The sequence below is a fragment of the Globicephala melas genome, chromosome 2 (genome assembly GCF_963455315.2).
Source record: "Globicephala melas chromosome 2, mGloMel1.2, whole genome shotgun sequence".
Lineage (NCBI taxonomy): Eukaryota > Metazoa > Chordata > Mammalia > Artiodactyla > Delphinidae > Globicephala > Globicephala melas.
The window spans coordinates 61,310,803-61,324,849 of record NC_083315.2 but is presented as its reverse complement, the minus strand read 5'-3'; the positions used below and the strand labels follow the sequence as shown (position 1 = coordinate 61,324,849).

General features: G+C 57.0%; 1 protein-coding gene across 1 annotated transcript in view; it reads right to left on the bottom strand.

Annotated features, from left to right (window-relative positions):
* HCN4 (hyperpolarization activated cyclic nucleotide gated potassium channel 4) overlaps positions 1–13,704 on the bottom strand; it is a 42,942-nt gene extending 29,238 nt beyond the window's left edge. The window contains exon 1 of the mRNA XM_030875301.2: positions 12,920–13,704. Coding sequence (XP_030731161.1) covers positions 12,920–13,704 — 785 coding nt within the window. The remainder of the gene's footprint in view (positions 1–12,919) is intronic.
* Between the last annotated feature and the right edge of the window lie 343 nt (positions 13,705–14,047).

The window sequence follows — 14,047 nt, the reverse complement described above, 5'->3', positions numbered from 1 at the left end:
AACTTGGGCAAAGGAGGCGATAATGAAACCCTCCAACACAAAAAGTTACGACAGGGATGGCAGGAAAAACAAAAACAGAAAAAGGGAAGGAAAAATAAGACCAAAAATAAAACTCAAAAACCTTCAATATGAAGGCAGCAGATGGGGGAGGGGCACTTACAAGGGAAAACCGAGTTCGGTGGAGACAGCAGCATCCAAGTCCTATGATGTTGTCACTGGGTCATGATGCCCCTTCCCGCCTCCCGAGCTCGCAGGCTAGTCCCCCCTTCTCTTTGGTCTGCAGAGCCACCGCCCTTCAAGGTGAGGAGGGGCACCTGGGGGCTCTAATTGGGGATCAGAGGGAGGCCGTGGGGATTGTGCCCATGGGGATGCTGGCAGAATCTGCGCACTTCTTTTCCTCAAGTCACACCCCATCCCGAGGGAAGGGCTCCCACATCCTCCGTTTGGGGTTCCCTGCCTGGGGAGCGTGTGATTTCTACAATCCCATATGGCAGAACCTCCAAACCCCTTCTCTCCAAATGTCCAGCTCCCCACCCCCATGGTTCAAAGTGCAACCCAGTGGGGCGCGGGGATGGGAGCCTTCAATCTGTCTTCTCATGTACAAAACGAGTACATTAATCCCACCCCACAGGATTCCGAGAGAATTCAGTGAGATGATAATATGCTACACAATGCAAATACCCAGTACGTACTGGCTGTTATCATCATCATTATCATTCCTGTAACCACTAAGATGCAGGCCCTGGTCTGAGGACTATGGGGATCCAGAAGTGTGTGGACTGGTCCCACGTCAAGGAGCCCTCGGTCTTGGGGGGTGGGGGGCAGCATGGCTTGTTGGGCACAAAAGCCCCAAAAAGGAGGGGGCCTGAGAGTGCCCACTGGTCAGGAAGGTTGGCGTTGTGGTTGCAGGAAGGAGGTCCCTGCTACACAGCAGAAGGAAGCTAGGCCAGGGGCCCGAGTGTCTTGGGTTCTACCCAGCTCAGTCTCTTAACTTGCTGTGTGCCCTTGAACAATGCCCTGGCTCTCACAATCCCTGCCTCAGTGTCCCCGTTGGTACAATGAGAGGATGGAGCCAGACAATCTCTAAAGACACGCCGATTCCATGGCTCTCTGCAGTGCAGAGGCTAAAGAGGCCAGCCAAGGGCAGCTGGCCAGATGGAAAGCTGGCTGAGAGAAGAGTGCATATCTCAGAAAACCAAGACACCCCCTCCCCCAACCCAATACTGATCTGAAGAAAAGATGGGGCCATCTTGAATGCCACACTGAGTAGTCAGGACTCTTCTGGGGACATGGGGATCCACGAAGGCTGCGGAGGAAGAGCTCCTCAGGGAAAGGATCGTTAACTGCACCTTCTCAAGAGCACAGCTGAGCACAGGCCTGGCCATAAGGAACACCAAGACGTCAACACATTGATCCTCCCATGGTCTTAGACCTCCTCTGCAGACCCTAAATCTGTGCACTCACAGAGACACACTAGCATAAGAGTGTGCACACACACACACACACATCGAACTATACAGCAGAGGTCACCTGCTCTACAGCCGCCCGGAATTGCCAGGATGCTGTGTTCCCTCTGGCTAGCGGCCTAACCTCTCTGAGCTTCACTCAGCTGAAAAGACTATTGGGGAAAATTGTGGAGGGGACCAGCAATTGGAGAACTTCTCCACCTGGGCTTATAAGAAAAAAAAGAGGCTCAAACACAGCTCTCCCCACTTAGGAGAATGAAGCAAAAATGGAATATTGCTGTGGAGTAGCAGGTGAGCACAAGCTCAGGGGAAATTAGGTAGGAGAGCTCACCTGCTCCTGCGGGAAGCGCGTGCTCCTGGGAAGGAGGAAACGGGGTGCATTTGGGGCAAAACTCCCTAAGGCCAAGCAGCACTGGTGCCGCACAGGGCTAATGAGGACACCAAGGGAGGGCTGTCCCATAGAAGGTGGCTAAATATTGACTCTGGGAGGGTCTCTATGTGGCCCTCTTGTTAGACTGTGGGTCTCCTGGGAGTGCCTGGGCTCTGGGGACATGAGCTGGACAGGACTCCACCTTCCCTCCAGGAAAACACAGGCTGACAAGGACATTAAGCAAGGGGCATGTTCCCTGGGGTCCCTCCAGCCCCAGAGTTTTATGGTTCTCTTTGCTAACAACCTGCGAGAAAGAAAAGGGAACGACTCCCTGGGGAGGGGCCCATCATGAATGGCTTGGATGTATTTCACTCCCAGGCTCTGGGGAGCACTGAAGGGCTATGATGAATGCAGTGCAGTCAGAGAACCGCAGACTGCTAGCGCAGAAGGGGCCCTACGGGTGCCAGCTCATTGGCTCCTAAAGTGACAGAAGCAGAATCACCTGGGTGCTCCCCAAACTTATACCCACCCGGGGCCTCACCCACGGAGACCCAGGCATCCATAATTGCATAAAGCTCCCAGGTGACGCTACAGCCACCAATTTCGGATTTGGGGTCGTGCTAAAACCCAATCTCTGGTCCCATTTTCAGATGAGGAAAGCAAGGCCAGGGTGGTGAGGGCTCAGCTCAGCCCACAGAGCTGGATGGGGCAGAACCAAGTCTTCAACTGGCCTCTTACTCACAGCCAGCTCCCTCAGCTCTGTCAGCAGAAGCTTCAGCGCAACATGGCAGGAGGATGACTCCCCAGAGCCTCTGGGACAGGATGGACAGCTTGCCACATTTCCTAACCCTGCCAATTCCAAAGAGGATGATCCTGCTGGTCTTCCCCTTGGATTCTTCCAACCATAGTTGTCCAGTGTGACCTGTGGTCTCCACGGATCCTCACATCTGAACTCTTCCGAGGCCAGGTTGGAGCTTCCAGGAGGGGACAGTGGCCCCCTACAAGAGGTGGCTGGGAGGAGGGAGTGGGTGCGGGCCTTTGCCCAGGGAACAAAGAAAAGAAAGCCCGATCTCCACTCCCACAGGGGTTAATGGGTTACAGCATAAGCACACAACACGCTAGGGAGCCCCCCGCCCTGAGCCCCAAGACAGGGGCTGGCAGAAACCCTGCAGAAAGAGGCCAGTAGGTAAGGAATCCCCCGCCCACTCTGGGAGCACAGGGGCCCCGTAAATCCAAGATCACGGCTGGATGGGTCTCGGCAGAGTCTCAGGAATGAGGGAGGGAGATTCTCATCAGCTCTATTTGTCAGCGGTGCTGTCCCTGCCCTGCTGGCTCAACGTGTACTAATGGGGTCAGGATTACGGGTTCAATACCTACTTGGCCAACTAGCTTTGCTCCCTTCTCAGCCTCAGACTGAGCCCTGACACTGGACACTGAGAGAGGAAAGGACTTTGCTGAGGTCACACTGCAGAACAGGATGAGGGTCAGGAGGGTAAACTCAGCGTGGGAGGGGTGGACAGTTACAAGCTGGGAATGCTGGGATGAGAGGCCCAGGGCTCCAGGCTGGGCCAGCCCCGATGTTGCATGAGGACAGGCCACAGCTGCAGAGTCTCCCCTGCTGGACCAAGTTTCTCCTAAAAGTTGCCAGTGGCATTGATGAGACCTGAGGGTGAGGGTCTTTTCCTGTCCCTGGGGAAGGGGATAAGTGCCCCGTATCATATCTGACAATTTGTAGGTGGGAGAAGCCCACGGCTGGGTTTGGCATCAAGCGGTCAGGGACTCGGGTTAATCATTGACAGGGGCTGCTCTGGCCTGCGATGGGGAACCACAGGGTAATTACTTCTGGGCTCCAGGCCACACACTCAGTGACATTATTGCAGTGGTAACACCTGCCTTCTGGGCCTAGGATGGCAGAAGAAGGAAGTCTTCTCAGAGGTTGTACAGCTGGGGCCAGGGCTTGGGAGAGCTCCCCTGGGCTTCAAGGACCCAGGGTGAGAGGCCAGAGAGAGATGCATACAAACACATGCAAACACACACACGTACTCAGGCAGCATCATGGGGTCAGAGTCCTCAAGGGCAAAGCTTAAGGAGTGCAGGTCCAAAACGGCAGGTTCTGAGCAATCTGAGGAATCCTCAGTGTCTGCCAACACCCATCCAAGCCAGGCGGCTCAAGCTCCCAGACACTCGCCTCCAAGAAAGTGTGCAGAATGGTTCTCTCTCTCCTTCAGGTCTAGCTCAGCTCTGCTTCCTCCAGAAGCCTTCCCTGACCATCAGTCCAAACTGGTCTACCTCCTGTCTGCCCTCCCCCTAATCAGACTGGGGGACCCTAAGAGGAGCTGAAGTCCTACTCTCCTCTTTGCCAGGTGGGGAGTGACCCCCATCATAATGGATGAAAACAGTCTTGGAATGCAGTGTCTGGCCTCCCAGAGGGCACGATCTCCCTTAGCCTGCCCCTCCCAAAGCCCAGAAGATAATGTATTAGCCAGCCCCGTATTATGTATTAATTTCCGAAATCCTCGTTCGTGCAGACATAACACATCCACCCACGCGGGTAAATGCTTAGACAGACACAAAATCAGCAGCAGCCAGTCATCAGGCCCCCACAGCTGCGGTGAGCAGACCGGAGGCCCCACTGCTTGCTCTGCAATTTGTGGGAGCCCAGAGCTGGCGGAGCAATGGGGAGTAGAGAGTCCCTCTACCAAGCCAGCTCACCTCTCTGCCCAGCCCAGAGTGCCGCTCTGCAGGAGCCAGGAGCTGGCCACCTGGCTGGAAAGACACACACAGCCCCAAACAATAAGAGACCAGAGCGGGGCAGGAGTGGTCACGTGTGAGGTTTGGTGGCTCTGGCGTTGGGAGCGGTGGCACTGCTGTGTATTTACAATTTGTACTTTACCTCCCCAAGAAGACCAAAGGCAGCTGGCTGGGATGCTAAGAGGTGTAGGAGCTCAGGGAGCTTCAAGGAAGGGAGGGCTTCCTGGGTGGGGGGCATAGGATGGAGTGGGCAACATGCCCACCCCGCCTCCAGCCCTGGTGCCTCAGGGAGGCACTGGGCTTGGCTCAAAGCTTTTGTTCAAGGGTTCCAGTTCCTGACCTCAGACCAAGGCCTTACCTTGGTCCCAGGCTGAACCCTGATCCTGAGCATAGACTGAGTCTCGGCCCTGGACACACACTGAGCCCTAAACCAGAGACTGACTCCACTTCCTTACTTCTCTGACAGATGTAATGAACAGACCACATGACCACCTACTCCTCTGGTGGAGAGAACACAGATACCACCGACTATTTGCTCCCTTCCCCTTTAAACCCCAAACACTCCCATCGAGGAACAGGTGTGTCAATGGCATCTGGATGTGGCTCCAAAATCCCAAAGCTCTGCGTGCAGCCAGGACATGCCGCGGTGTCGGGGGAGCAGGTGGACAAGTATCCTGATCCGGATACCCAGGAGCAGCAGCCCCAGAGCTGGGGGTTAGGACAGGCATGTCTCAGCCTCCAGATGCTGCATTTTCAAGTATGGAAAGATTCCCTTCTCATTGATGGGCTTAAATTAAGACGGGACCCTGCAAATACCTAACACTTCAAAATTCAGGCATGGGGCTGGGGAGACAAGAAAAAGCTCCAGGGATGAGACCATTCAGAAGAAGGCTTCTCTGTCATCTCGACACCTAGATGTCTGGACCCCTCTGGCTGGGGGTGGAGTAGACCGTGGAGCCTTAAGACCTCTGAGCCATATGTTACATAACCCTCTTGGGTTCTGGTTTCATCTCTGACTTGGACTTACTCTCTGCCCTTAGGCCAGTCACCTTCCCTCTCTGGTGCTCTGCTCCCCATGTATAAAATAAAGGCTTTAGGCCAGGAGCTTTGCCAAGCCCTGTCCAGATCTGGTATTCTGAGACCTGTTAAATTTCCCGTGCCCGCGGAGCCCCTCCACACAGATAATGTGTGTCCAGCATTGTCTGCAATGCTTTCATTCTCAGGAGAATGTGTTCTTGAACTACGTTGGTAATTTAGTTTTTAAAAGCTAACACATACACACACGCGCACACGCACAAGAAAGAAAGAAAAGAAAGAAGGAACAGAGAGAAAGGACAAGTATGAGTTTTGAGTCCTAGAGAACAGGTTCAAATTCCAGTTCTGGTGCTTCATAGCTGTGTGATGTCGGGCAAATCTTTTTTTTTTTCCCCCCATCAGAGCCTCAGTTTCCTTATCTGTAAACTGGGGATAATAGAACCTATTTTTCAAGCCACTATGAAGAATAAATAAAACATAAGAAAAGAAGCTCCTAGAACAGTCTGGCACATGGTAATGGTTCATAAATGGTGGTTATTGATCTGTGAGTCCACCTGGCTTTAGTCTCTATTGCTTTGAGCCACTGTTTGGTTTCATTACTTAGAAGCCTAAGGGGTCAGGCAGCTAAATGTGCAGGTGTGGCATGGCCAGAGACCACAGGGACAGGTGGGGACTGCGGGCAACTGGAGAGCAAAAGCCAGTTTAAAGCCTCTAGTGTGCTCCAGCTCCCTGCTGCGGGTGGCACTGTGGGGCCAGAGCTGCCAGAGTTTCCAATTTTTCAAGAGAAGCTAGAAAGCCAAATTTTTGTCTTACACCCTTCCGTTTTAAACATTGCCTCAGACTTGTCATGACACACTATGCTGGCCAAACAGAACACATCTGGGTACTGTATTTGGTCCACAGGATGCTGCTTAGCAACCTCTGGTGTAAGTACTGCTGTCCCATCTTGAGTGCCCTCAGTGACGGGGAGATCACCACCTCTCTGTGCCGCCTCCCACCCCTCCTCTGGGCAGGTGCTGATGATAGAGAGTGTCTCTGAGTGGCCTCCTAGGCTCTGGGATCGCAGATTTCCAGGGCCCTGGCAATGCTTTCTCAGTAAAGCCTGGCTGGCAGAGAACATCCTCTCTGAAGCCAAGGCAGTGCCCCTGCCCTCCCCACAGCCCGCTCTGGCTGGGAAATGTGGATTCTTCAACATCCCCTGGGCCCAAGCAGGACCGCCTGGCTGGCCTCTGTAGCCCTTTTATTAATTAGCAACTGGAAACAGCAGCTTTTTGAGAGCCCTTGAGCCAAGAGGTGTGTGTGTGCTGGAGCTGGCTGCCTCCTCAGTTACATGACAAGTCCCCCCGGGGACTGGGGCTGGACCTTCTGCTCTGGGTGAACTGCCCCGCGGTGGCCGGTGTTGTGGCAGGCACAAGGGCCACTCAGGCTGCTTTGACACTTGTCAGCCCTGTCATCTGTACGTAGACTGGTGCCTTCCAGGCTGGGCAGGGGCAGAGAGAAGTGACAGGCAAGCCCAGCCCACAGGGGGGCTGCTAGGCATAGTCTGGGCTGGGGGAGGGGGCATTAAGATTCAGACACCTCCCCCTCCCCACCACAACCTCAAGGTGCTAGGGTGGCTGCTCCCACTGGATGCCTCTGTCCTCCTCCCAGCCAGCCACTGTCAGAGCCCCCTCACACCAGCTCTCCTGCCCGGCCCCTCTGGACTCTCTCACTGACAACATCTGTTCCTTCCCAGAAATCTCAGCGCAGCACAGCAGTCACTGCACTCCCTGCCACTTCTCCAGCCGGCCGCCCCTCTGGCCCTTTGAATGGGAGAGAAGCTGCGAAAGCAGTGGGACAGGATGGATTGAGGGCCCTCTGGCCCCCTGGCCTCTTTCTGCTCACCCCACCACAACAGCCAGCATCCAGGACCGGCAGGGACCAAGCAGCATAGCGGGAAGGGAGGAAGCCCGAGTCCCCCAAGTTTGCGCCGACCTCTGTGGCTGAGTGCCGCTCACCCCAGGTCACAGGACTCACCCTGTCGTGCTTTTGCTAGAGGCCGAGAGGAGAAGGCAGAGTCTCTGGCCTCCAGGAACTCAGTCAGCGAGCCCAGGCTAAGCGTGGAACACATGGTCTGAACCTCAGTACTTCAGCAGCAGCCTCACCTGGGTGCTTATAAGAATGCAGAATCTCAGGCCCCACCCCCGACCTAATGAGTCAGAATCTGTATTTTAACAGATCCCCAGGGGAGCTGGATGACATGATACTGTGAGAAACACTGCATTGTAACAAACACAGAGCTCCATCCTAATGCCATGCAATGGGCAGGGATGGAGAGATGGACGATGGTGGCTGCAGTGGCCTGAGAGGGCATCCCAGAAGACTCAGGGGCCCTAAAGCATGGGAGAGGAGGACACATGGAAGGCAGACAGCCCAGCACTGTGTAAGACAGGCCACTTGACAGCCCAAAGCCTCGTGGCTTACAGCAGCTAGGGGAACAAATGGAGCAGGGCTGGGCAGGGGAGAGGCCCCCCAGCCTCATCATGCAGTGTCCAGACCAGGAAATGAAGCCTTGCAACGGGGAGAACGTGGAGCCCAGGCCTTTCCACCCAGGCAATATAAGGGTCCTGGCCCTCTGGCCCCATTGGGTTTCTGTGCACCTGGCATCCCAGGAGCACCTCGGCCCCGAGCCGGATGCCGGCCTTCGCAGCACATCCTTCACCTGCTCCAGCCTTAGCAGGTTGAGCACATCCTCATCACTGGAGAATCCCGCTGCCCACTGTGCCAGCCGACAGCACCGCCCAGGCAGCTCACCTTGGAATTCCCCTCTGCACCAAGGCGCCCTTCCCCCTCCACTAGCACCACAGGGGCTTGCAGCACCTTTTTGGCCTGGCTTTTCACACTGATAGCAGAAACGCATTCCCGGGTAATGCCCCCAGGAAGGCCCCAGAACGCCCCAGACCCAGAGCCAGCTGCTGCCTTCTTCCTCCTCACCACCTACCTGAACAGCCCCTCCCATGGTTGAAAGGGAAAGAGATGGGCGTGGCACTGAGGAAACAGAAAAGTGACTAGTCCCCCAGCAGAGCACCTTTCCTTCTCCAAGCATCTAACTCTGCCCCCGTTTTCATTTCCATCCTGCAGGCAATGGGAAGCCCAAGCCTCAGACTACAGGGCCCCAGGGAAGGCTCTGGGAGGCTAGCACCTGCCCCTCCCAGGCCAGGACTCTCTTCTGGGATAGCCCAGAGTGGGGTTCACAACCTAGATGGCTTTCAACTTAGCAGTTCCACAGATGCCAGAAATTGAGTGTCATATTGAGTGTGTCTGGATACGTGTATCTTTCTGGATAGAGACTCTATAGCTTCCAGCAGGTTCTCAGTTAGTTTTCTGACGCAGATTCAGAACCACTGGCCTGAGCCAAGGTCGGAAGCGCATCTGGTCTGCTCAGAACTGAGGGAAGGGAGCAGTGAGGGCAGGGCAGTGTGGTTCACGACTGCATCACTGGTCTCTGACAGTGCACCTCACCTCCACCAGGTGACCACAGTTGGACAATTTGTGTCTGACATGGCCATAGGCAACAGGATTCCCATTTTTCTAGATGGGAAAACTGAGGCCCAGAGAAGGCTCCTAACCCAAGCGGGGCCCCGTAGCAGACAGAGCTGGGAAGTGATGGGAGGTGGGCAATGGCAGTGCCTGGGGCCATGGGCCAGCACAGGAAGTTAGTTTTAGGCCAACCCTGGGTCCTACCGAGCCACTGGCCCAGTTTCCATGATTTCGGAGCCCAGCTGTTTCTGTCCCCAAGTAAAGGACCCTCTAGGGCCCTCTGTTTCCTTCCCTTTCTCACAGCTTCAGAAGGCTCAGGCTAGGAAAGGGAAGGGGGAGAGGGATAAGCAGGGTCAAGCTTCTGCCTGCTTCCACTCTCAAGGCCAAGCTAGAGTCTGGGGCACTAGCTTGGAGTAGCCCCAGAGCTGACATCCCACAGAGCTGACTTCCCTGCCAGCCCCCATGTCCACCCCACAGCCCCAAGATACCTGCTCAGACACCTAGATGTCACATACCCAGGACAAACCCCTGAGCCTGATGCTTGAAAGCCTGACCAGCTTCTGGGAACAAAACCTGATACATCTTCACTGGGGGTCCCCACTCCTTTTCTCCCCTCGTGGAAAATCAAGATCACACCGTTACTATTTTTTATTTGTTCCAGGTTCCCATCACCAAGCTCAGCTTCTAGGACACGCCTCAGGTGGAAGGAAGGACCCACCCAGGACCAAAGAGCCCAACCAGCCTTGGGCAGGAGCCTGGGGACCAATATCCTGAGGGGCTGCACGTTCTGGCCTCTTCCCTTACCAAACCCTAAATACAGGTTCAAAAGGCAAATGTGGAGTGGATGGGGAGGGGAGGCCAGACAAGTTCATGAGCCTGGAGGAGCCATGGGGGTAGCCAGGGCATGGCGTGTGTGCATCAAGGGGGTGGTGAGGAGAAGCAGAGCCAGCCAAGAAAAGTCTATTACATACGTGGCCCAAGTTACATGCGTCCCTCAGAGTGTAGCCCAGTCCAGCACTTGGAAAAGGCACCCAACCTTCGCCTCCCCAAGAACAGGAGATGCCAGAAGCAACCCATGACAGCAAGCCCTGGGCTCCGGACGCGCAGGCTCAGCGGCCATGGCTCACGGGCCCAGCCGCTCCGCGGCATGTGGGATCCTCCCAGACCGGGGCACGAACCCGTGTCCCCTGCATCGGCAGGCGGACTCTCAACCACTGCGCCACCAGGGAAGCCCACTGGCAATTCTTTATTAAACCAGTTCTGTTGGATCAATGCTTCCTGCCCATGAAAATGATGAATAAATCCTCAACTAGCCTGAGCAATGCTTGCAGAAGCTTTTGTGAAGCCCGAGCTGGACGGTGGGGATTGGCTCCACATAGAGGCCAAAGGCTAGTGGCTGAAACCTGAGGGACTGAGCCTTAGGGTGCTGGGTCGGCTGGGGGGAGGGGGAGGCGGGGAGGTGAGGCTGGGTTGAGTTGGTGGGTTTTCTAAGCTTAGGAGACTTGGCCAAGTCCTTGCCTCTTTGACCTTGTGACGATGAGACCAGCTGTTTTGGCCTAGAGGCATGACCACAACCCCTCCACACCACACACAGACAGTCTTTCTTGGATTTCTTCTCTTACACCTCACCCAGCATCAGGCTGCACACAGAAGGTGTATGCTTCCAGCTACCAGTTCCTGTTGCTTGTTGCACAAACCCAGATTCAAAGCCCAGCCTGACCCTTTTTCTGTTGCCCGTTTATCAATCCTGCTGCAGCCACACCTCCCTATCCCTATCACCCTCCCCTCTGCCATGTCCCGGGTGGCCTGCAGTTAGTAGGAGATTCTGCAGCAAGGGGACTGCAGATAGACATGCCAAGATAGGCAGAGTAAGATCAGGAAGGCGGGAGAGATTCCCATAGATGCAATCAGCCGGGCCCCAGACCTTCACCATCCAGGGTAAGGGGCAACAGGGAGGGCAAGGGCCAGTTCCCAGAAGGTGCTTGATCAATGCCTGTTGTCGACGGAAGCTAGGCATGCCTGGGATTGGCCTCTTGCAGGCTCCCACCCCAGGTAATGAGGTTGGTGGTGAGAACCCTGAACAGAGGCTTTCAGACAACAAAGCCAGAGGGGAGCTGAGTGAAGGAAGGGAGGTTGATATTGACATGGCCTACCTGCCATCACAACCAGGGAGTTCAGAGAGAGGAGGAGCCCAGGGCACCCCCAGGGGGTGCAGGAGACAACAGTACCTGCCCACTCCTCCCTAGCTCAGGCTGGGATCCTCAGGTCCTAGTACTGACCAGAGGGGACGTCACACTTTAGGAACCTGGCAACAGGAACCAGCCACAGTTCCTCATGAGAGGGTCTCACATCGGCTCACACAACTTGAGGACTGTGGCTGTCTGTTTAGTCTGTCCTCTGGCCCCCCTATGCCCTCTGGGAATGGGAACCCTGGATATTAGGGTTAGGCAGAGCAATCCGTCAAAAAAGGAAAAGGTAGGGGCCCTCTGTTCACCACCTATTTTAAGCCCTTGAGTGTTGCCTGACTGGTCATTCCCAGCACCAGAAATCTCTCTCATTGGATGGAAAACGGCTATGCTCTCATTACAAAACTAGCTTCCCTGAAGTTTGCAAAGAGGGCTCTGGGTTGGCAAAATGCTCATTTATATTGGCAGGTAAGCAGGGTAGGCAGGGAAGAGAGATAAATAGGGGGCAGGGCCCAGAGAGAGAGAGAGGATCAATCAAACCCAGCTCAAAAGCGTAAACATTTTTCAGACCCTCACTTCAATCCTGTGTATCAGGAAAGCCCAGAGAGGCACTGAGGGACCCCAAGATCTTGATTAGGGTAGAGGCATCCCCGATCCCAACTTCAGAGGCAATCACCAATATCTCTTTTTGCACAGATACCCCCACAGGCCCCGAGTGGTATCTGCTCTTCAGTGGCATCTGACTCAGGTGATGAGGAGGGGGTGGGGTCCCTCTCCCTGACTGGTAGTCACACCATTTGTTTGCGGACCCACCACTGACCCATGAAAGACCTAGCAGGTGCTGGAGCTTGGGCTGCTGGGGTGAGGAAGGGGCACAGGACGGGCTTAGGGTCACAGGGTGACTGCTCATCAGTCAGGACACCAGGCATCTTCACTGACCACTACAAGCAAGGTCATGCTCTCCTGCTAGTCTAGATGCCAGCTGACCAGGGTGCCTGCTCCTGGCCCACCACTTGGCCTGAGAGGCTGTGCCCAGGGTTAAGGTGGGTGCAGAAGGCTTTTATCCTGGACTTGAATCCTCCAGGAGCTCAGCTCTCCCTCCCCAGCTGCAGCTTCCCACGACACCAGAAGGCAGATATTAATGCCTGGGGTCAGCGCCCAAGGAGCTGACCCAGCTGCCGAAAGGTCTGTTTCTCTTCAGCGCCCTGCTCTGCAGGCTTAAAGACCTGGAGCAGCCTTTAGAATGTCCACCCTGACTCTGCAGCCCAGAAGAGGGAGGTGGAATGTGGGGCTTAAGGTGGTAAAGCCTCATCTTGGCTGCGGGCAGGGCTAGGCCAGGCTCAGAACACCTTTCCAGCTTGCCTCTAATGCGGCCCAGCCCGGGACAGGACGAGGTTGGGAGGCCTGAGCACAGAGGAAAGTTCTCAGAGCGGTACAAGAGGAAGTCTGGGGGCGTCTCAGAGCCTAGAGGCGCCCCAAGCTCCCAGCGCGAGGAAGGAAAGTTAACTCCAGCTGAGAGGCAGGGACGAGAGAGAGGAAGCATGCCTGCAACCGCTCAGGCAACCCACAGGATCATCGCCAGGCCCCCTTACCTGAAATCGCTGTAGGGGTGGATAATCCAAAACCCGGCCGACTTAACCCTCTCCTGCTCGCGCTCCACCGCCTTCTGGCTGCCGAACATCCTCAGGGAGAATTTGTTGACCCCGGGCTGGAGCATGGCCCCGAACTGGCGCTGCATGAAGCCGGCCTGGCCCAGGCGCACCTCGGCCTCAGGGAGGATCTGGTCGCCGGCGGCCGCACCTCCCTCCACTTTGATCGCGGTGTCCACCGAGGGCTGCTCGCAGGAGGCGGGGACCGGCTGCGGCGGCTGCTGGGGCGGCGGCGGCGAGGCTGCGGGCTGTGCCGAGGCGCCAGAGCGCTCGGTCTCGGCCGCCAGGCCCGGGGGCGTCCTGTCCTCACCGGGGGACGCGTCGCCCTCGGCGATGAGCCGCCGCTCCTCCGCGGAGTCATGCAGGTGCCCGTGACTGCTGCCGCCCCCCGCTCCGGCGCCGCCGCCGCCCCGGCTGCCCAGCGATGCCAGGCTCCCGCGGAAGCGCCTGCAGTCGCCGTTAGTGCTAGACTTGCCCGCGCCGCGGGTCGACCCCTCGCTGTCTGCCGCCCCGAGGGCCGCACCCCGAGGCTCCGTGCCGCCCGCGGCCGCCGAGGGCGAGGGCGAAGGCAGCGGCCGCAGCCGGATGCTCCTGCGGCTGGGGTCCTGGCGGCCCCCAGCCCCCTCCTCCTCGGCGTCCTCTTCTTCGTCCATGATCCACGCCTTGGCCCCCACCTGCTGCGGAAGGCTGTAGAGTCTCTTGCGCATGGACGGCGGCAGCTTGTCCATGGCTCCAGGGGCCGGGGGCAGGGGCGCGGGTGCGGCGCCGCGGACCCGCTGCAGGTCCGCCCGCCGGTCAGTCCGCCCGCGGGGACGTGTCCTTCGCCGCCGGCGCCGAGCCGCCTCAGGCGCCCATGCTGGGCAGGTTGCGTGCGGCTGGGAGGCTCCCAGTCCGGCTCCGGGTCCCGGGGCTCGCCGCGCTGCGCCTCCTCCCGGGCCGGGCTGGGCGCGGGGACCCCGCTCTCTCTCGCTCCCTCCCTCCCTCCCGCGGTCAGGGGCGCGGCGCGCGGCCCGGCTCCAGGCGCCCCGCCCCCGCGGGGAACAATGGGCGCGGGTTGAAGCAGCGCTGCGG